Source organism: Sminthopsis crassicaudata, chromosome 5, assembly GCF_048593235.1.
Source record: "Sminthopsis crassicaudata isolate SCR6 chromosome 5, ASM4859323v1, whole genome shotgun sequence".
Lineage (NCBI taxonomy): Eukaryota > Metazoa > Chordata > Mammalia > Dasyuromorphia > Dasyuridae > Sminthopsis > Sminthopsis crassicaudata.
This window is the reverse complement of record NC_133621.1, coordinates 42,711,897-42,734,453: the sequence shown is the minus strand read 5'-3', so window position 1 is coordinate 42,734,453 and position 22,557 is coordinate 42,711,897. Positions and strand designations below refer to the sequence as shown.

General features: G+C 37.3%; 1 protein-coding gene across 2 annotated transcripts; it reads left to right on the top strand.

The window, feature by feature from the left end:
- Positions 1-4,790: 4,790 nt before the first annotated feature.
- Positions 4,791-21,782, top strand: CCK (cholecystokinin). 2 transcript variants are annotated; one of them, XM_074272181.1, is made up of 4 exons: positions 4,791-5,011; positions 8,183-8,361; positions 10,404-10,661; positions 20,998-21,782. In XM_074272181.1, the coding sequence occupies exons 3-4, from the start codon at positions 10,406-10,408 to the stop codon at positions 21,129-21,131; spliced, it is 390 nt and encodes a 129-aa protein (XP_074128282.1). In that variant the 5' UTR covers positions 4,791-5,011; positions 8,183-8,361; positions 10,404-10,405; the 3' UTR covers positions 21,132-21,782. The 2 variants fall into 2 exon arrangements, with proteins under 2 accessions (XP_074128282.1, XP_074128283.1); XM_074272182.1 differs by lacking the exons at positions 4,791-5,011; positions 8,183-8,361 and adding an exon at positions 8,738-8,862.
- The last annotated feature ends 775 nt before the right edge of the window (positions 21,783-22,557 follow it).

Sequence of the window (22,557 nt, the reverse complement as noted above, 5' to 3'; positions counted from 1 at the left end):
TGAGACACAGTGGAATTGAGGGCAGAATAATGAGCAGTGGTGAGAGGAAAGCAAGTCATTCTTCCCTAATCAACCTTTCACAACATAAGTTGAAATAGTCACTCTCCCAATGGTCACAGAAAAATTGGTTGCACTTTCAAGTTGAAAAAGCTTAAAGTATAAATCCACATTTTTATATATTACTATTAAAACTCATCAGGAAGATATAGAAAAAGAAATTCCATTTAAAATAATTGCAAACAAAATAGCATTCTAAATTAAATACTAAAATACTAAATGCAAAAACCGCCTGCCAAGGTAGGAGCTATATGAATACAAATACAAAATACTTTTCACACACATTAAAACATTTAAGCAATTGAATAAATATTAATGGCTTATGGGTAAACCAAGCCAAAATAATAAAAATGACAATATTACTTGAATTAATTTATTTATTCACTGATATACCAAACAAAAGAATTATTTTATTTTGTAAAGCTAGAAAAAAATAACAAAATCAATCTGGAGGAATAAAAAGTTAAAAATATCAAAGGAACTGATGAAAAAAATTGAAGACAGTCTAGTAATACCCAATCTCAAATAATATTTCAAAGTGATAATCATCCAAACAATTACTACTAGATAAGAAATAGAGAGGTTGCTCAGTGGAATAGAATAGGTACACAATATGTGGAAGTAAATGACCAGAGTAATACAAAATATCCTAGTAATTGAGGTAAGAATTCACTATTTGACAAAACCTGTTGGGAAAACTGGAAAGTAGTATGGCAGAAACTAGTTAATGAACAATAGCTCACACCATCTACTAAGCTAAGATCGAAGTTTTTTTCTTTTCCTTTTTTTTCTTCCTTCCTTTCTTTTATTTTGCTATGATAAAACTCCCTCTACCAATCCAGATTGGCACCTGGGTTTTTGAGAGCTGCCTAGGGCAACAGAGATTAAGGGTCACATAGCTCAGAGTCTCAGAAGCTGAACTGGAGACCAAAATGGATACATGATTTAGATGTATAGGGTAAAATCATAAGAAAATTCAGAGCAAGGAAAGATTGCTTGTTAGATATATGGATAAAGGAAGAGTTCATGACTAAATAAGAAATACAGAGGTTCATAGGAAATAAAACATAATTTTGACTTCATTAAATTAACATTTTTTTTACATAAACAGAAACAATGCAGCCAAAATTAGAAAGAAAGCAGAAAACTAGGGAGAGATTCTTATAGGAAGTTTCTTTGATAATGGTCTCATCCCTCAAATTTATAAGAAACTATGCCAAAATTATAAAAGTAAGAGCCATATCTCAATTGATAGTCAAAGGATATAATGGGCACTTTTCAGAAGCAGAAATCAAATTATCAATATGAGAAAATGCTCTAAATCACTAGTAAATAAAGAAATGTAAAGTAAAACAATGCTGAGTTACCATTTCATACCTATTAATCAGATTTGCTAACATGATAGAAAAGGAAAATGATAAATGCTAGAAGGGAATGTGAAAAAAATGAAACATTGTTGATTGAGTATGAACTAATCTAACCATTTTGGAGAACAATTTGGAATTATGACCAAAGGGTTATAATGAGAATTAAAACTATCTCACATATAATAAGAGAGACTGAGACAGAGATCTGAGCCAATGGCACTTATTAAAGGGTCTATGGTCCCCTCTTAATGAAGTGGACCTCAGATCTTCATCATGATCTGAGATGCCATATTCCTCCAGGGCCTTGTTTTTATAGGGTTAGGTGTCCGCTCATTCCAGAACAACTATACCAAATACAGAAGAATTCCATTGATTGACATGTGGTACATAAGTTAAACTTAGCAATATATCAACAGGATCACAAGGTGAGTGAGCAAGGAATATCTTCACATAAGATGGGCGGGCTTCTTCTTAATCTGGGCAAGTGGAAATGGTACAAGCTATCACAGTTAGTGGCCTAAATGATCATAAGATGGTCATCTGCTCTATTGATTGGACAAATAACTGGTCTGGAGGTACAAAAATATTTTGGGGGACCTTCCATGTAGTTGTGATCTCTGCTACACTGGGCCTAGCCACTGTGAGAAGGAAAAACAAGGGTAGAGGGCTTTTATTTAATTTCTTATAGTTAAGCCAGTGAACTTAGAATCTGCAGCTCACAGCTCTGAGGCCTTATATACAGAACTTTGATATAATCCTATCAAATTGATTAATACTGATTAGGATAGAGTAGGGGTCCAAAATGACTTACTTCTCTCACTATAAAACTGAGTATACCTGAGCAATACCATTACTAGGTCTGTATACCAAAGAAATTAAATAAAAAGGAAAATAACCTGTGTATACTAAAATATTTATGCAACTCATTTTATGATGACAGAGAACTGGAAACTAAGAGGATGCCCATCAATTGGGGAATTATTGAACAAGTTATGAATGTGATGTAAATGGTTTCAGAAAACTTGAGAAAATTTATGTGAATTGATGCAAAGTAAAGTGAGTAAAACTAGGAAAACATTGTTTGCAATAATAGCAATATTGTAACCATAGTGAACTGGGAAAGAACTGATCACTATAATGATCCATGATAATTTCAAAGGATTCATGATGAAAAAAGCTATCTACTGTCAACAAGAAAACTGATAGATTCCCAGTGCAGATTGGGTTTTTTTTAACCTATCTTGTTTATTTTCACAACATGGGTAATATACAAATATGTTTTATGTGACTTTACATGTATACTAGATACCTTATTTCTTGCCTTATCAATGAATGGGGGAAGTTAAAAGGAAGGAGAAAATTTGGAACTCAAAATGAAAATTTTTTTAATGATCTCAAGTGACAAGAGCATAAAATCACTGGAGCGTCTGACTCTGCCAGCAAGGGAAATTTGTAGAGGTTTATGGATAGAAAGACATGGCAACTATGTCCATCAGCTATAAGTTCTTAGACAAGTGATTTCACTTTACTAGGCCTAAATTTCCCCATCTGTAAAACTGAGGAAGTTGGTTAGAATGGTCTTGAAGGTACTTTCTAGATTTAAAAACTGATGACTTTAATAAATTAATTCCCTCTAACTCAGTTGGCAGTAGTTACCTGCTAAAGTTCAGTTTCTGAGTTTGCTAAGTAGCTTACTTAATATTCTGCCTTCAGTTGTGGATGTAAAAGGGAATGGAGAGCACACTAGCAACTCTTTATCAGCTTCCTTCTTTTTTCTTTCTCCATAAATGTGACAACCCATTCATGTAGTTCCTGGGTCACAAAATACTGGAGATCTGTCTGCTGTTTTTGGAGGAACAAAAAGGGGAAAATTTCCTGGAATATTTGTGTGGCAGAATCCTCTCCTTTGGAGAAAGAAAACACTGAGACCCAAAGAGATGAAAGCCACATAGCTACTAATATCTTGGACTTTCTCTTTTAGAGATGAGGTTATGTCAACCTTAGTGTTCAGAACAGTATCTAGATCCCTACTTTAAACATGCCTCTTTTTTCTCTAAGTTTTTTCTTTTTCTTTTTTTTTTATTCCTTCTTTTCTTTTATTTTGCTATGAGAAAACTCTCTCTACCAATCCAGATTGGCACCTGGGTTTTTGAGAGCTGCCTGGGGCAATAGAGATTAAGGGTCACACAGCTCAGAGTCTCATATCTAGTGTCAGAAACTGCACTGGAGACCAGGGCTTCCTGGATTTGGAGGCCAGCGCACTATCTATTACAATCGTTTATCTCTCTAGAATTAACTCAGAAATTCTTTACAAACAAACAAATAGGCCTAGTTACTCCAATCAACCTATGTGAACCATAACAGCCTTATGAAAAGATCTTTTAAAATCATTTAATCAATTGCTCTTCAACTCTACTACATTAAGTATTATAAATATTTGATTTAAAAATAGCAAAGAAGGTGAAGGCGCTGGACTATAATTCGCTTCACTTAAGTCCCTCCAGGAAAAGAACAAGGGAAATGTATAAGGCTTTCAAGTCCAAATATGTCACTGTCAGAGATCTATTCCACCTTTCCAAGATGCAAAGGGATACCAACTATTCCAGAGGCATTACAAGGCAAGCAGAGTGGATTGTGGAGGATGATCTAGACCAACTATAGGGGAAGGAAGGAAGGAAAGAAGGAAGGAAGGAAGGAAGGAAAGGGGGAGGAGGAAGGAAAGGGGGAGGGAGGAAAGAAAGAGGATAGGAAGGAAGGAAGGAAGGAAGGAAGGAAGGAAGGAAGGAAGGAAGGAAGGAAGGAAGGAAAGAAGGAAGGAAGGAAGGAAAGAAGGAAGGAAGGAAGGAAGGAAGGAAGGAAGGAAGGAAGGAAGGAGGATAGAAGAAAAGAAGGAGGGAAGGAGGAAGGAAGGAAAGAAGGAAGGAAGGAAGGAAAAGAGGGAGGGAAGGAGGGAAAGAGAAAGGAAGGAAAGAAGGAAGGAGGGAGGAAGGGAAAGAAGGAAGGAAGGAGGATAGGAAGGAGGGAAGGAAGGAAGGAAAGAAAGGAGGGAGGGAGGGAGGAAGGCAGGGAGGAAGGAAGGAAGGAAGGAAGGAAGGAAGGAAGGAAGGAAGGAAGGAAGGAAGGAAGGAAGGAAGGAAGGAAGGAAGGAAGGAAGGAAGGAAGGAAGGAAGGAAGGAAGGAAAGAAGGAAGGAAGAAAAGGAAAGAAGGAAGGGAGGGAGGGAGGGAGGAATTTATCAGAATTATTTGAAGGGCCTTCTTAAGTAAGAAGTGCTGGCCGCGGTGAGTTGGGAAGGAAAGAGAAGAAAAGCGGGCTAAGCTGCTTAGAAAGAAGAGAGAGGGAAGCTCGCAGCAGAGCCGAGGGGAGCGCACAGTGCGCAGCGAAGGCAAAGGGGCGGTCTGCAGCCGCCCCAGAGAGTGGCGTGAGGGAGCCGGGAGCGCAGAGCAGCGGAGCGGGGAGCAGCCCAGAGCGCGCAGGGAGAGGCGGACGATTAGCCGCAGGAAGCGCCCCGCCGCCTGCGCCAGAGGACCGTCCGGCAGCTGCCCCCCCGCCCGGGGCGTGGGCAATGGGGTTGGCGGAGCCCGGCAGGTAAGAGCGCCGCCTGCCCCCGCCGGTCACTTTCCCCTCTCTCAACTATTGGACCACAGCGCTGCTCCTGGCCTGTCCTAGAGCGGGACTCTAGGTGAGATGCTCTAGGTGATTCAGAACTCCGGGGACTCAGCCCGGATTCAAGGAAAGAATGAAGGTTCGGGGCGCTGCTGCCCCCCACTCTGGGGACTCCGCGTCTCCCCGTGGCCCCACTTTGACTAGAGCTGGGCTTTATCAGCGCTACGAGGCTTCGGCGCTGCTGTGAGGGCTGACCAATGGGTCAGTTTTCCTCAGCCTCCTCCAGGGGTTCAGGACCGCCCTGATCTGTGGCTCCCCTTGTTCTAGATGAAAAACCGCCCCTTTCACTCTCGAGCTACCCAGACGCAATCGGATTGGAGGGATAGGAGCGGCTGCCAAATTCAGGTGTTTGTTTAAGAGATCGATTACGTGCAGTCAGGGGAGTGTCCGGAAAACTGGAAATGGGTCCTGAAGGGAGGAAGGAGTGGGACCGAAGTTTTCTGTGAGCCTGCCCCACCTCCCCTCCCCTCCCCCACCCTCTCCCGATACGCACAGTAACCAACAAATGGGTACCCGGGCCAGGGAGCCGAAGCTGCTACGCTGATCTTAGCCATCGAACCCGGTACCTTGTATGTGGGAAGGGAGGCTGAGATAGCCCACGCATGCTTCCAAGGGGCTGCTTTCTGGACCCAATTCAACAATAACTCCAGCCCAGTACAAGACTTTATGGAGTGAATTTCAAAAGCCTCGAGCAGATGCTCCTCCACAATACTTAAGCCACTCTAGAGAGACGGGTGCCAGGCTCAGTCCTTCCTCAGACAGCCCTTTTAATGCAGGAGGAATGAAGCAGGGATGCCTTAGTGAGAGCCCACTGATACGCAAGAAGAGTTCCAGCAAACTAGGGGGGCTGGTAAGCTGACTGAGTGGATAGGGCAGAAAATTGGCTGCTGAATGAAGAAACTACACAGGACCCAAGAGCAGCCCTCCAAGTACCAGTAAGATGAAGGCTAGAAACTAGAACATTGGCCAAGGGGGCGATCCTCGCAATTGCAGCTAGGCAGAACCTTATCATCCACATAGTCCAATCTCCTTCCTTTTACAAATGAGGAAACAGGCCCGAGAAAATAAGTAATTTGCCCAGATTCACGCAGGTAGTGTCAAAAATCAGGATTTGAATCGGAATTCATTGGTTCTAAACCCCAGTACTCAAGGAATGATTCTTCCGAGTTACCTGAATGAATAGGGGGGGGGGGGAATTCATTTATTAAATCCTTACTATGGGTCATAAATTTACAGTTGGAAGAGACCTCAGAAGATCCAATCTAACTCCATTTTTCAGCTGAGGAAACGAATGTAGAGAAGGTTAAAAGACTTGCCAACACAAGTTTTTGTTCTTCAGTCATGTCCAATGCCTTTGTCACCCCATTTGAGGTTTTCTTGGCCGGGATACTGGAGTGGTTTGCTATTTCTTTCTACAAATTTTACATTTTACAAATGAGGAAACTGAGGCAAACAGCTGAACGCATTTGCCAAGAGTCTAATAAGTATCTGTGGTTGGATTTGAACTCAGGAAAAGGCGTCTTCCCCACCCCAACCCCATTACTCTATGGGTAATAGTGCCACCTAGCTGCCTTCTTGATAAAAGCATCTTATTTCAAATCTATGTCTGCCCCCCTTCCACTGTAGCTAATATCCTTACTACAACATTAGGAATACCTAATGTTGCCCAAATAAACTATACATACCTGTGAACACAAGGCATCCATAAAGCAAATACTTTAAGTGTCAGGCAGAGTACTCTATAAACACAAAAGGTACTTAAAATGACTTAATTATCCAGGTGAACATAGGCATTTTATCTAGACACATATTCTTTCCTTCCTTCCAGGACAATATCTGGGACTGGTTGGTGTTTTTTTTTTTTTTTTCTATAGATCTCTAATACCTTATAGGTGTAAATGACACATAAGCAAATATTTAATAAAGTCTGAACTAGAAGAAAGAATGAATAGAAGAGTACCTGCCCTAGGGAAGTGAACAAAATTCCTTAAATTCCTTGCTACCCTAAAGGTGGTGACTTGGGGACTAACTAACAAAAACTAACTTTGTCTTCTTTATCCTAAGTTCATTTCTCTGAGGGAAGAAAAACAAACATTATTGGCCCCATCTTATAAAAGATGAAAATGAAAGACAGATTAATAATTGTATATAGAACACTCTTTGATGATCCTGGTAAGCATCTGCAGATTCCTTCTACAAATTATTACTTCAGTTCTTCTAGACAGCTACTAGATGGCTGGGTAGCAAAGTGGGTAGAGCACTAGTATTGGACTCAGAAAGATCTGAGGTCTAGTTTCAACTCAGACACTAGCTATGTGTGATTCTGGGCAAATCACTGTAGTTTCCTTATCTGTTAAATGGAGATGACACTACTTCCCAGGATTATTGTGAATTAATAATGTGTGTTATCCTTCTCATAAAAATAAACTCACTCAGATTTTCCTATCTTTAAAACATGATAGTAACATCTATATTTGTTAATAAGCAAATCTTAAAGTATTATATAAATCTTAAATTACTATATAAATGCCAGCCATTATTATTACCTGGCCCTCAAATCTCCATCTTTATGAAGAAAGAACTTAAGATAAGGTCTTTACTCTCTGGGACCATCTAAACATCCACGAATGTCAAAGTCATCACAGTGTAACATGGACTGAATCCTAACAAGGTTCCACGAACATAACTGCTCGACTAGGATTCATGCCCTTAAGATCAAGAAGGAAACCCAAAAAGTGATCCTAAGTCCGAAATGCCCAACTTTCTAAAACTCATGCCTCATATTTCTCTCCTCAAAATTCACTTGCATCCCTAACAGATTCATTACTGAAAATACCTTATTTATTTACAAAAAAATCTCTAAAATGTATTCATCAAAATCCAGCTGACATTTATAGTCTCAATAGAAAAAGCGAGATGGGAGGGGAAGGCAAAGGGCACAGTCAGCAAACGAGAGGAGAGAAAGAAAACAAAAAGACAGGGAAAAATTCTGGCAGGAGAGGAGTTAACCAATTCTTAGATGGAGTATTCTTTTTTTTTTTTCTGGTGGCCATTTTCCTCTGAGAGTTAAATTAATTTGTTCTGACCCTATAGCATCTCACTGAGCACGTGTTGATCCCCTATCTGCGTCAGCACTGTGTCAATAGATGACTACTACCGGCAGCAGGCTAGACTATTTAAGAGAAAGCTTTTCCAAACCATCATAACTTCTCGAACCTGGACACTCATCACATCTCTCTGGGTCGAAATAGGAAGCTTCCATCATATTAAAGGTAGGAAATTCTGAATTAGCTCATTTTTTATAAGAGGGATCATATTGTCATTTACAACTATAGGAATGCTTATTGCCATGTATGTTGGTGATCTATTATTTCCCAAGTCTTGTGGTTTTAAATCTATTTAGCTATATTTTAAACTATTCCATTTTTTTCAGGCTTAGTCAAAGTGAGAAATTGTGACCTTATTTTAAAGAGCATTTTTAGTGACAGTTATTAGTAAGCTATTACTAACTTATGTTAGTAATTAACTTGTTAATAGGTTGATTTTTCTCTGTGGATCTCTAATATCTTCTAGGGTCAAATTGACATGTTTTTGAAGAAAAAAAGTTTAGCTTTCAAGGTATTTTTCATCTTCTTCCCTCATAGGTATAATCAAATACTACAAAAGCTGTCCTTTAAAACAGGACTGAAATCATTCAGAGAAATATCATGCAGGGCTGGGCAAGCTCTTAAAATCTTTTCAAATAAAATTGCTGAAAGATACCAAGGTTTAAAGTAAGTATGGAAATACCATTTAGCTCTTTAATGCAGGAAAGTGAAAATCTCCTGTTTACCCAGGACCAGTGTAGACCATTATGTTCTCTTCTTGTATGTGCTCTCATCTCTAGTGAGAATCTCTAAGTCTTTCACATTTCTAACAAAAATGTGGCTTCTATTATGATTACAATTCAATGCTAAACCGTGTGTATTGCTTGTAAAAACTCTTATAAATGGAATTTTCCTGTGGTTTGGGGCTGCTTTTTAAAATATACATTTCCTCACAATTCAGTCCAATATAATGATTTTTTAACTAAGGGGGAAAATAAACTTTTTGTTTCAAAATTAGACAATGAATAGAATCATTTCAAAAAGAATTCGCTTTCCCTTCATTGAAGGTTCTGCTGTCCTGTCTTTGACTCCCTGACTAACAGCTAGTCTAGTGCACTCAAGCCAGTTAAGGATGTTTTATTCAAATTCAATGTTTCCTCCCAAAGATAAAGATAAAAGTTTTTCTCGTGGTGGCAGGATGGAGGGGAGCAGGGGGATCACGCACCTTTTCATAAAGTGTATTTTATAAAAATGTCAAGAATGAGAAAATATGGGAGTATAGATAAAAGCATGCTAGAACTCTGAGCCAAAAAATCATAAACTTATAACATCATAGATCAAACTGAAATTCTAATAAGGAATTTAAAGGTTATCTAATTCAACCTGCTCATATAGGAAGAACTGAGACCCATAGATGCCATGTGACTGAGCCAAGTAGTTACCTACATAGATATCACAGCAGTCCAGCTAGAATCTAAACTCTGCTTCTGAGGCTTTTCAATCAGTTTCTAGCTATGTAACAACTGGCAAGAAATTGAATCTTTCTGGTCCTCTGTTCATCTAAGAAATGGGAGCTTGGTCTAGATTGGAGTTTTTAACCTGATTTTTATAGATTCCCCAAAGAGAGTTCATGAGCTTAGATGGGGGGGGGGGAGAATCACACCTTTATTTTTACTAACTTCTAACTGGAGTTTAGAATTTCCTTCAATTAAAAAAAATCCATATTATTTTAAGAAGGGACCCATGGGTTTTACTGAAGTGACAAAGAGATTCATGACGCACAAAAAAGCTTCAGAACCCCAATGCTAGTTACTTTAGTCAGTCTCCTTGCGTTCCCTAAATATATGTATGTATGTGTATATATACATACATATATATATATATATTTCACTGAAGAAAGAAAAAGCAAAAAACATGGTTTGTTCTCATTTATTTCTGAGATTCTTTCTACTTGGAAATCCAATGATGCCATTAAAGAATCAGTAAATTCATTCAAATAGCAATAAAAGACACTTTTATAGGTAAAGGATCTGTCTCATATCATCACCTGAAAATGTCCCCAAATGCTTTGTGTGCTTGCCCCCAAGCTCCTTTAGAGTATAACCAGACATGATCATATTTCTTACCTGGGATGACCTCCCTCCAGCTTCCTCTATTTTATACTGCTCATCCAGTTTAGCAGCCTTCTCTCCCCTAACTGCCTCTGGATTCCTTCCCTCCTCTTGCAGCTATGTACAGTAGTCTCAGCATCTTCCTGCTCCTTGCTGTCCTGTCAGCAAGCTCCTTGGGACAGCAGCCAAAAGAATCCAGCCATGTCAACCCAGGGCTTCCTGAGTTTGAGCAGAGCCTGGCTGCCCAGCACCGGCATGCCCGTGCTCCTGCCTCCCCCAGCCAACTGAAGCCTCTGCAGAGAGCTGATGGAAATACGGATTCCAGGAACAGCTTTGGGGCTTTGCTGGCCAGGTACATCCAGCAAGCCAGGAAAGGTAACAAAACCCCTCATCTTCCTCATATCTTGCAAACATTGCTACAAGGTAGTGTCCATTAGAAAAACTCAGAAGTAAATATATTTATGGAAATGGAAATTCTTTTTTATCTTTCCCTCAATACATATTTTGCAAACAACAAAATTTATAACCATTAATAGCATTCTAAGTGCTGAAATAATAATAATTAGTGATAATAGTGATAATGGCAGCTGATATTTTGTAGTGCTTTAAGGTTTCACAAAAATAGTATGTGCTTTATTTTAAAGCAAGGTAAACCCAGTGAGTAAAATCCTATTTATTATTCTCATGTTACAGATGAAAAAAAATTGAGACTTGGAGTGCTACAAAGGTTTTGACATTTAGCAGTGGTTCTTAATCAGGGAGTCATTGGATACCTTGGGGGTTTGTGAATAAATTTCAAGAGGATCTGTGAACTCCGATGGGCATTTTCACTTTTCATTAGTCTTTGGTTTCTTACTTATTTTATTTTATGTATAAAAACATTGTTTATTTCACAGACTGCTAAAGCCATCTGTGATATTTTTTAAAAGCCCCTATTCTAATTGATATCATATTGCTTGCTTTCTCAATGGGTAGAGAAGGAGTGGAAGGGAGAGAGAGAATTTGGAACTCAAAAATTTTCAAATAAAATTTTCAAAATCGAATGAATGAATGAATAAAAGGGAGAAAGGAAATACAAAATAAGAATTTTTGCAGCTCTGTTCTACATAATGCTCAGTGGCTATTAGACAGCCATTTTAGAAGAGCCATTTCAGAAGCCACTAATTCCTTTTCTCATGTTGACAGTGTTCATTACTTGAGGCTCCAGGTCTTTCTCTGAAGATATTAATATTTCTTCAATAATTCACATATAGCACTGAACTAATCTAATTAATTATTCAGCTAATTAAAATAGGGTAGAATCATAAGGAAATGCCTAACCCTAATTTTTTTTTTTTTTTAATATTTCTTTTTTTTTTATTCATTTTTCCAAATTATCCCCTCCCTCCCTCCACTCCCTCCCCCCGATGACAGGTAATCCCATACATTTTGCATGTGTTACAATATAACCTAGATACAATGTATGAGTGTAAATACCATTTTCTTGTTGCACATTAATTATTAGCTTCCGAAGGTATAAGTAACCTGGGTAGATAGACAGTAGTGCTAACAATTTACATTCACTTCCCAGTGTTCCTTCTCTGGGTGTAGTTATTTCTGTCCATCATTGATCAACTGGAAGTGAGTTGGATCTTCTTTATGTTGAAGATTTCCACTTCCATCAGAATACATCCTCATACAGTATTGTTGTTGAAGTGTATAGTGATCCTCTTAACCCTAATTTTTTAAAACAAATATGATCAGTATGGTGCAGTGGAAAGGATGCTAAAGCTGGTGTTTCTGGCTTGAATGTTGAGCTTACCTTTTAAGACCCATAAAACAAGTCACTTTGTCTACCCTGGACCTCTAATTCCTCATCTGTAAAGTGAAGGATTCCATTTAGATGACCTCCAAGGTCCCTTGATCATACAATCCCTATGCATTTTGACTTAAAATCATTGAGTAAAATGTGAACCATAATAAACTCACAAGATTTGATAGAAATAATGGCCCTTAGAACATTAAACTGTCCTATGTCAGAGTTCACCAAAGCAAGAATTAGAAATAAATGCTTTAAGTTAAATGAATGTTCCTCTGCCTCACTGTCATGTCAAGTGATTAACTCAAGGTCTCTTAGATGGGAAGTAGAAATATAATGAATGATTCAAGCCTAGGACCCCTTCACTGGACAAACCGGGGAAGATGTGGCTAAACCATATTTCACTTGATAAGGATCTGTAGGTCTGAGTGGGCCACAAGCTCAACATGCATCATAGCAGCAAAGGAGGAGGAAAAAGATAATGCAATTTGGGGCAAAATTCCAAAGGGCATAAGAATAAGGAGCTGATCTGTCTGTTTAATTCTGAGTTATATCTGGAGTAACATGTTCAGTTTGGGACCCTGAATTTTAGGAAATGCTTTTGATAATCTAGGAAACATCCAGAGATGGTTAAAAAGTCCTTGAGATAGTGCCACAAAAGAATTAATTGGAGGAACTGCGAATCTTATACTGGAGAAGAATTAGGGGATATGGGATCACTATCTTTAAGTATTAAAAAAAAGACTGTTTTATGAAAGAGGTACTTTTCTTGGCCCCAAAGGGTAGAATTGAGTCACTGGTAGAAGCTGTACAAAAGCAAATTTAGGTTAAATACAAGAAATTAAAAAATGCCAACAATGAAAGCTATTAAAAAGTGGAATGGGCTGTCTCTGGAGGCAATTAATGACTCCCTCCTTATTGAAGGTCTTCAAGTCAAGATCAGATGTTGGGTCTATTGCAGAGGGTACTTATTCAGGAATGGACAGAATTGATCCCTTGTAGCTCCAAGTCTGTGATTCAGAATCCAATGAGGAATCTCTCCCTACATCACAACCATAACCCTACCATATGACCCCCATTAGGTTAAAAAACCCAGAGGATTTGCTCTTCCTCGAATTTTCTTAATATTTCTCATTAATTGCAGCCCTATTAGCCAACAGTGAGTCAAAAGGTGAAGCTAGATTGCACTTTAGCAGATTTTCTTCCTCTTTCAGAAAATTGGTCAGAGTGCTAATTTTCCTTTCCTCTAAGCCATTTAGAAACTAGAAATCAGAGGGCAAGAGTTGCATCGACTCTTTAATGATCTTCAAAGCTTCATTAAATTAGCTGTTACAAGTTTTTTGAGATTCTTGCTAGCTATGTGACTATGAGCAAGTCATTCTGGTCCTCAGGTTCCCCATCTCTGAGATGAGAAGGTTGGACTAGAGGCTCGTCCAAAATTCTGTTTTCCTCTTACTCCTCTTTCCTTTATGTGGAACTTCATTCACAATCTTTTTTGACTTAAGGCTGGAAGCTCTTCTTTGCAAATCATTGATCCCATTTGCAGTAAGAGTAAGATCATTTTGTAAGACCAAATAAAATGTCAAATGCCTCTGTCACACAAGCTGCCTATATTACTAGGGTGACACTCAACAACAAATTAAGCTTTCCTTCCTAATTAATATGGAACATCAACATTTTACTCTCATTCAGTTCCTGTGAATATTTTGTATCTCCTGAGATGGTTCACATTTCAGGCTTTAAGTTGCATGTAAAGTGAAATATGAGTTTACAATTAAGCAAAGTATGTCTCTGATAGTTATCAAATATCTCTCAGATAAAAGGCCTGAAAGTATTCTGTCTCCCATCTGTACCTGCCTGGTCTGTGTGATAAAGTCTAGATGAGTTGCACCTTTGGGAACTCTTTCATAACTCTTGCCACCAGGACCACGGCAATATTAAAATTCCCCTGCTGGCTTCCTGGCCTTGCCCCCAAATCACTGAGTCCATTTTCCTATTATAAAGTATTTTCTTTGCTTGAATCAACAGCGATGTCACTAAGGATGTTGTGATTTGCCAGCCTTCTATTGGAGGGGCATTCATCCTAACTATAAATATCTATTTACAAAGCAAATCTCAGGCTCATATATGTTACAGCTAAATTGTGAAATTTGGCTAATATTGACAGGGAGCTGCATATTTATAGATCTGACTGTGTTGACCATCTGTTCTCAACCTGATGTTTTATTTATGGAACAAATAAACATTATGATCTGTTAGTATAGCTAAGAGAAACAGCAATGGCGTAGCTGATAAAAGGCTGACCTTAGGTCCAGAAACTCCAGGGTCAAGTCTTGCCTCTGAAATGTGACCATGGAAAAGCTGTTTAAGTTCTCAGTGCCATGCTCCACCAAATAAAAGATTGCATTGCTGATCAGCATAGTGGAGGGCATTTTCAGTTCAATTGTTTGCAGTCATGTTTGACTCTTCATGACCCTTTTGGGGAGTTTTCTTGGCAGTGATACTGGAGGGGCTTGCCATTTCCTTCTCTAGCTTTTACAGATATTTACAGATGAGGAAACTGAGGTTAAGTGACTTGCCCAGGATTAAGCAACTTAAGTGTCTGAGGCTGGATTTGAACGCCTGACGCTACGCTTTGCACTCTTTGCACTATGGCGCCACCTAGCTGCCCTTGGCACAGAGTAAATACTTAATAAATAATCATTGAACTGACTTAGATTGAGCTCCTCAAGGTCAGGGACTGTCCTTTGCCTTTCTTTGTCTCCCTTTAACACAGCGCCTGGAATATAGCAGGTGGTTAGTTAATACTTATTGATTGACCCTCTCCCACAGATGAAATCAGATACAAACAACCAAAAAAAAAATCAGCATACTTAAATAGGATGAAATGTGTTGGAATTTTTTTTTTAACAAGACTAATTGGGAAGGGATTTATTTGTTGGCAGGTTGTAATAGGGGAAAGAATATGTCTCTCTCACATACACACAAACAGTAAGATTAATAGCTTCTCAATTGCACCACAGAAAGGTATTAGGCTGATTTATTCAGCTTGCATCCATTTATATTGATCAATAGAGTTACAACAAAACTGCTTTGATTGGAATATGGAAATTTTCAAATCCAACATGATATCTTTAATCCTTTGAAGAAATAATCAATATATGTTAGGAAATGCAATTTACTATCTTCTGATCAATACTCTTTGTATACTATTTACTAAAATTTAGAGAAATAATGCAATGAAATCAGGGGTATTTTGATAAAATACGATAAAATACAAAGCTACTGCATGGAACCACTATGGAGTGAACATGGAGTCAGGATTCAGATCTGAATTTAAATCCTGCATTAGATATTCATTGTGTGACTGATCAAGTCTTTTTCCCTTCTGTCTGACTCAGTTTCTTCATCTGTAAAATGGGAATCATAATAACACCTACTTCCCAGGACTGTTGTGAATAGCAGATGATTGATAACATATATGTCACTTTATAAAGCTTAAAATGCTATATGAATGCAAATTATCATTCTTGTTTTATGCTCTTATCATCATTGAGTTCTCCAAAATCACAGGATCTGATTGGAGCTTCTTAGTAATCTGGGGGGTGAAAAAAGTTAGAACCATCTTATTTACAATATTTTGAGGTAGAAAGAGCCTAGAATTAGAGTAAGGAGAGCCAGGATATTCAGTCTATAACATTTAAAAGTCATTAAAAAAATCTCAGTTCATTCTACTGAGACTAGTTCCTCATCTGCAAGATGGAGCTAATATGTTTGCTTTAAGACTCTTCCAAGGTTGCTAAGAAGAAAGCATTTTACCAAGCATCATGTAAATGAGAGATATTACATATTCTCTGGAGAAACCATATTTTCATCCACCCATTCAGTATTTTGAATTCTGTACTGGAATCTCTGAGCTCCTTCGAGTCTAACTCAGATCTTTAAAAGATTTTTTCTACCTTCCCCTTTCATTTTTACCATTTGGTGGAATTTTTTTTTTTAATTATATATATATATATATATATATATATTTTATAATATTATCCCTTGTATTCATTTTTCCAATTTACCCCCCCTCCCTCTCATTTGGTAGAATTTAATGACTAAAGTGGATAATTAAAAAAAAAGTTTATAACTTCCCTATTGACTTTATTGTGAATGTTATTAGCATGATTGAGCTTTTCATTTTACATTATATTTTTAAAACCCCCTTTTTTCAGAAAAGAATTGTATCCATTATGATAAGATTTTTTTAAATGGTGTTTATCCAGCTGAGGAGTTTAATTCTACTGGGAAGCAATCATCCCAATATTAGAATATTTAAAGTGCATTAGCTTAATCATTATGACTTTTAGGATTAGCCAAGCATGTTGAAGAATCTTAAGGGGTAAAATTAAGAAAAGCCTAATTACCAGCCAACTCATATTGAGTAGCCACTATGTTTGCTGTCCTTGTAGGGAGGGGGCAGTTGAGAGCAACTATTCCTGTGCTGGAGAATGAATGAGCAAAGAAACATAAACCCTAATAGGGGAACTTCACTCTATTTTGAATTGTGGCCCCTTTGGCAGTCTAGTGAAGCCTGTGGTTCTCAGAATAATGTTTTTAAATGCATAAAATAAAATCCATAGGATTACAAGGAAAAAACTATAATGAAATACAGTTATTTTTATTTTTAATTTTAAGAAACAAGTTTCTGGATCCTAGCTTACTAACCGCTGCAATTAAAAAACAAACAAACAAACAAACAAGCAAACATAAAACAAAGGCATAGAGGACGTAACAACTATAATAATTATAATTTCTACGGTGCTTTAAAGTTTGCAAAGTGCTTATTAAATATTATCTCATTTGTAAGCTCAAAAGCAAGCAGGAAAGCAAGAATTGTTATTATTCCCATTTTACTGATAAGGAAAATAAGGCAGACTTGCTTGTGATCACACAGCTAGTTAAGTGAGGCTGGATTTGAAATCAGGTGTTCCTGGTTCAAAGGGTATAGAGTGGGGTAGGGAATATTCTATCCACTGGGCCAAATGAGGTACTTTATACATATACATACATACATATATACATATATATGTATATATACATATATATGTATATATATGTGTGTGTGTGTATATATATATATATACATATATATATATATACTTTAAAATATCCAGAAATATTGCAGAAATGCAAGGGATAGAAAGCTAAAATGTAGAGATTTGAAATTAAAATCTTACTACTGATACTTAATAGCTACATGACTATTATTTTAATAAAATAATAGCTACATAACCCTGGATAAATCACAACCAAATCCTAAAACAATCCCCAATAAAAATATTGTTTAATTAATGTAGTAACAACCTCTTTTTTGATTCACTCTCCCCCTTCCCCCAACTTACATTTGAATTATATTGTGTCCTACTGGAGAGGCAAGGCTATCATCTCCAGCTGGTATCTTCTACTTACAAAACATTTAATAATTATGTTTAGTTAATAGAGTTGGGTTTTTAAAATCATAATAAGGATAGCCAAAATCTTATAAACTGTAATCTAGCACCAAAGATATTTAGATAAACAGGACCAAGTGAGCCTAAAAGCCCCAAATTAGACTTTGTAATTTGTCCCTAAAGGCAACAAAAGAGCATCTACTGTATTTTGAGGGGGAAAAAATGGAGTTTAAGGGACCTCCCAGAAATTGAAGTGATTCTTTCCTCTGGGTGGGTAGTGGATCAGAGAGACTATATCTACTAAAGCCAAAAAGAGATTGTTACAAGGGTTCCAGACAAGAAATGTCAAAACCCAGGGCAAGACTAAAAAAAAAATTGAGGAGGAAAAAACCCTTAAAAATGGAAATATCTATTTATTTTGCTGCTTTAAAATAATTTTATTTTGGTTTTTGAAAATCTATAAAAAACACATACATACACAGAAATAAGTTATAACTCTACTTTAACAGTTTTAATTAAGGGTGATAATCCAAGGGATCTTATCAGCATAGCCCATGGAGATTTAGATGAACTATGAACCTGAAAGACCAGTGTCTGGAGGCCTCGGAATGATGGAGTGCTTTGCCCTGGGCTACATTCATAGCACAATTTTATGAAAACCTGCCTTAAAGAGTCAGTGATGTCCATTCATCCAGATTGCCATGCTTGGTTCCCAATAGACTTTAAGTCTTGCAATAGAGATCTTTCTTGGAAAGATGCAGCTTAGAAACATGAGTATTAACCATGTTCTAGGTATTTCTTATTTGAAGTAAGTATTGGTAACATCCTCGTTGCCATCCGTGTCAGATTTTGGAAGGGCTGGGACCCCCAAAAGTGACTATGTGGGCAAGAGTTGACATTTGTTTTACAGAGATGCACACAGACAAGTACAGAGATCTTGAGATATTTATAGAGACTTCCTCCAGTTCTAGAAGCTCAAAGCAACCTTCTTACTGCTTCTCACATACAATCCCTCACAATCTCCCATTCTGTGCCTTTGCACAGGCTCTCTCCTCCTCACCTTCACTTCTTAGAATTCTTAGGTTTATTCAAAGTTCATCCTAAGAACCAATTTTAACATGAATTCCTTCCTTGACTCCCTCCAGATGCTAAAGTCTTCCCCTTCCCTATTAACTTTTATTTACTATATATATATAGTTTAGAATATCTTTACTCATGTACAGATGATGACATTGATTCTCCCTGAGAATGAAGGATGAATAACAGTCTCCCTCATTAGAATGCAAAATTCTTGAGGGAAAGAACTATTTCATTTTTGCCTGTATCTCCAATATCTTAGCACAATCCCTGGCATACAGCAGGTGCTCCCTAAATGTTTTTTGGATGATTGACTGACTGAAAGTTGAGCCAAGGAAGATGTCATCTTGCTGATAATTCAAATTAAGTGTTTTACCATGATGTATACAGGGTATTTCAAAAACCTAAGTACAGTTTAATGCCATTACAGATCCGATACTGGGTTTCTTTCTTTGTCTTTTTAAAAAATAGTTTAAATGTATGTATGTCAAAAAGAGATGTAGTAGTTGACATTGTGGACATACATAGGTATGCAAGTTCACCCACAAATACTCATCCGTAATACTTCACCAAGCTTCCAACCTGGGTCCTCAGAGCCTATTAAAAACTTAAGTAAGGTAAATTGTTATATTCAAGCATTAAGGTGATATTCCCATTTCTCAATAAATTATCTACTTCTCCAATGCAAGATTTTGCTACTAATAATTGAGCCATAGACTTTATAGAAAGCTGTGGGCTAGCTACAGATAGATAAAAGAGTCCACAATGGCCCTCCCAAGGATAATGACTTGCAGTTCTCTATTTGACTGTTAGTCCTTTGAGTATTTGAAGAATGTAGAAATTTGCTATCTTTGGGAGCTAGAGAGTGGGAAGACTCTGTGCTGGTGGATGGCTAACAATCAGGTCTCTGTAAACCCACCATACATCTTCAAATTTGATCTGCACTGTTTAAATTTTTTTCAAAGATTTCTCAAGTCTTGACAACCAACAAAACAATAACAAGCTCTCATGTGTAGCATTTTCTGATTTCACACTGAAAATGTAAGCTGTTAGAGCTGGTTCCAGCACACACCCCTGGAATTATAGAAAAGCTTGCCTCTAGATCAGGGCTTCTTGACCTGGAGTAATGTGTTTTTTTAAATTATTGTTTCTAGTGTTTTTAATAGTATTTTAAGATAATTTTAATTCTAGTTTATTTTCTGTATTTAAAAACCAGACACAGCCACAGGAGTCCATGACCCAGTAGAAGTTCAGAATCCCTAATCCAGTTTATGGACATTTATATAATATAGAGGCAAAATCAGACCCTTTTTTGTTTTTGTTTTTTGAGTGAGTAATTTCTGAAATTGGAAGCTTGACACCTCATCAAGAGGATACAGTTGGTGTTTTGGTGACATACAAAACTAACTTGCTGGGAAATGATCGTTCTTTGCCATATGTGGTTTCTGAAATTGAGCCAAGAAGATGCTGCAATTCCTATAAATGGTGATCAAAAGAACTTCGTGTTTAGCAAACTTATGTTCACTTTAGATTGCTGATTTTAAAAAAAGACAAACTGTGACCTACAAAGAAAGAAACAAAGAAAGAAAAATCTAGTATTGAATCTGTAACCAAGGTGAGATGATCAGGGCTTTGTCCCAAAATATGGAATCTAGATAACACTGGATTTAAAGGTGGTATAAAGAATAACAATTCTTTGGCAGATTAATTAGCAATGAAATCTACCCCATATCTTCCTGATCACTTTTAATCAATGTTCTAGGTTCTCTATCTTCTGTCACTCCCAACTCCTACTCAATTAAGGGAGTACTTTTTGCCACTTGTCCTTTATACAAAGGTTCTTGTTAAAGGCCAGTGTTTTCATTATTAGACTCATATTCTCAATCTGTTAGTGCATACCCACTTTAGTTTAGTACCAATGACCAGCCTTTAGAAAGTAATGATTGGTTGTTTATTAGAAAATTTAGAAGAAAGTTGATTAAAATTGAAGACCAGATACTCTTAGCTCCATTTCATATATTTTCAAACTGTTCTAGGTCTCTGTTATACACATGAAATACAAGATTTTAATTCAGGAAAGAGTCCGAAGGAATATAAGACCTTCTAATTCTGGACACCAACAATAACATAACCAGTATTATTTAGTATGACTTCAGTGGGAGTGCAAGCTGGGAAACTCTGGGCCACCAATTCCAAGTCTTGAATCCTACAAAAAAAAAAATAATTGCATTCACAGAATCAACAAACTCTGTTACTTCATGTATAATCTAAGCATTTAAAGGCAGGGACTATCTCATTTTTTACTGTATTCCCAGCACCTCGTATTGTTCATGGTATAAATGCTTATTGATCGATGGTTTGATTTGATTTCACTTTTTTCCCTCTCCTCATCTATTAGGTTCTTCTGCTCGAATGCCTGTCATCAAAAACCTCCAGAGCATTGACCCCAACCACAGGATAAATGACAGAGATTACATGGGCTGGATGGATTTTGGGCGCCGCAGTGCTGAGGAATATGAATATTCCTCTTGAAGAGGGTCAGAACCTAACTGAAATCTAAACTCACCATTCTCCATAGAAAAATAATATTAACAAGACCAATCATTTGTCATCTCTACAAATTGCTGTTTTAAATATACATCATATATATTTAAGTATTTGATGTAAAAAAAGAAAATCTGCCTGTAAAACTGTATGATGTAATATACATATATACAGAATTTTCCAAAACAGAGGAAAAAAATCCATGATTCCTTTCTCTATGATTTCTGGTCCTACACAGTTGATATGATATTAAATCTCATTCACTCCTCTTAGCCTGGTGGTGTTGACTGTTTGGCAATGAACTACATCAAGTTGTGTGTTAAGGAAGATCAATAACCAAGCCTAAGGATTGCATGTTAAGATCCTGTATGATCATTTTAGTGATCGAGGGTACGGGGGAGCCCAGCCCAAATCCTGGTTAAAATGGTTATCTTTTACCATGGCTATGTATGCTGTCCTAGAATCAGTAGTCCATAAGATTCAGCTCTGCCTAGAATTATATATACTTAGTCTAAGGCTTTTGGCAACTCCTGCCATTCATGGCTCTCCTTTCTCTTTTCCTTTCCAATTGCAAGTTAACCTATGAGACATCTGCTAATTGCTATAATTCATGGAATAAATCAAATATTCTCTGGCTTATGGTGAGTTATGCTTTTGTCTTATGAACCAGTCATGGGGAATGACCGCCTATGGGAGATGAATGGTAACAAACCAAAGAACAGTCTGTTTAAATTGTCCTTGAAGGAAAGGACGCAGAATTTACTAAAACACCCATACATTATTTTTGTTCCTAGCTCACTTTCCTTTAATTTCTTAGCCTGGTTTATATAGGAAGTAACCCAAATGAAGCTCTGGATCTATTGGATCTTATTGGAAACAGTGATATGTTTTTTCTCTAAGGATTAAACTGGGTAACAGTCTCCCAGGATTCTAGATAGAAGGCTTTTGCTCTATTAGAATTAATTCTTGAGAATGGAGTAACAATAATGCTAACATAGACATAGCACTTAAAGGTTTGCAAAACCTTAAAATATATTATCTTAATTAATTATCATAGCAACCTTGGAAATTGGATGCTATTATTATCCCTGTTTGATCGATAAGGAAACTGAGGCAGGGAGAAGTTAAGTGACCTGCCTAGGATCTCACAATTGGTATCTAAGGCCAAATTCAAATTCCATTGTGCCTCTCGTTGACCTGTGTATAGTGAACTAAAGTGGGTTTATCGTAATTTGTCCTTCCTCTTCAAAGGGGACCAATGCTATCAGTTGGATGATGTCCTGACTTGCAAATGAATTGGATTTAAGTGAAACAGAACGTGCAAAGTCATCGGCCCCACTTTCTCTTCCAGAGTTATTAGTGTCAAATGGCAAGACATAGGTCAAGATGATTGGAGATGGCCCCAGAATGCAGT

What these genes read in the sequence shown, in the direction of transcription:
- CCK (XM_074272181.1), top strand. Translation starts at nt 10,406, where the DNA reads ATGTACAGTAGTCTCAGCATCTTCCTGCTCCTTGCTGTCCTGTCAGCA. An exon ending in CATCCAGCAAGCCAGGAAAG is followed by an intron (nt 10,662 to 20,997) that starts GTAACAAAACCC and finishes CTCATCTATTAG; the next exon opens with GTTCTTCTGCTCGAATGCCT.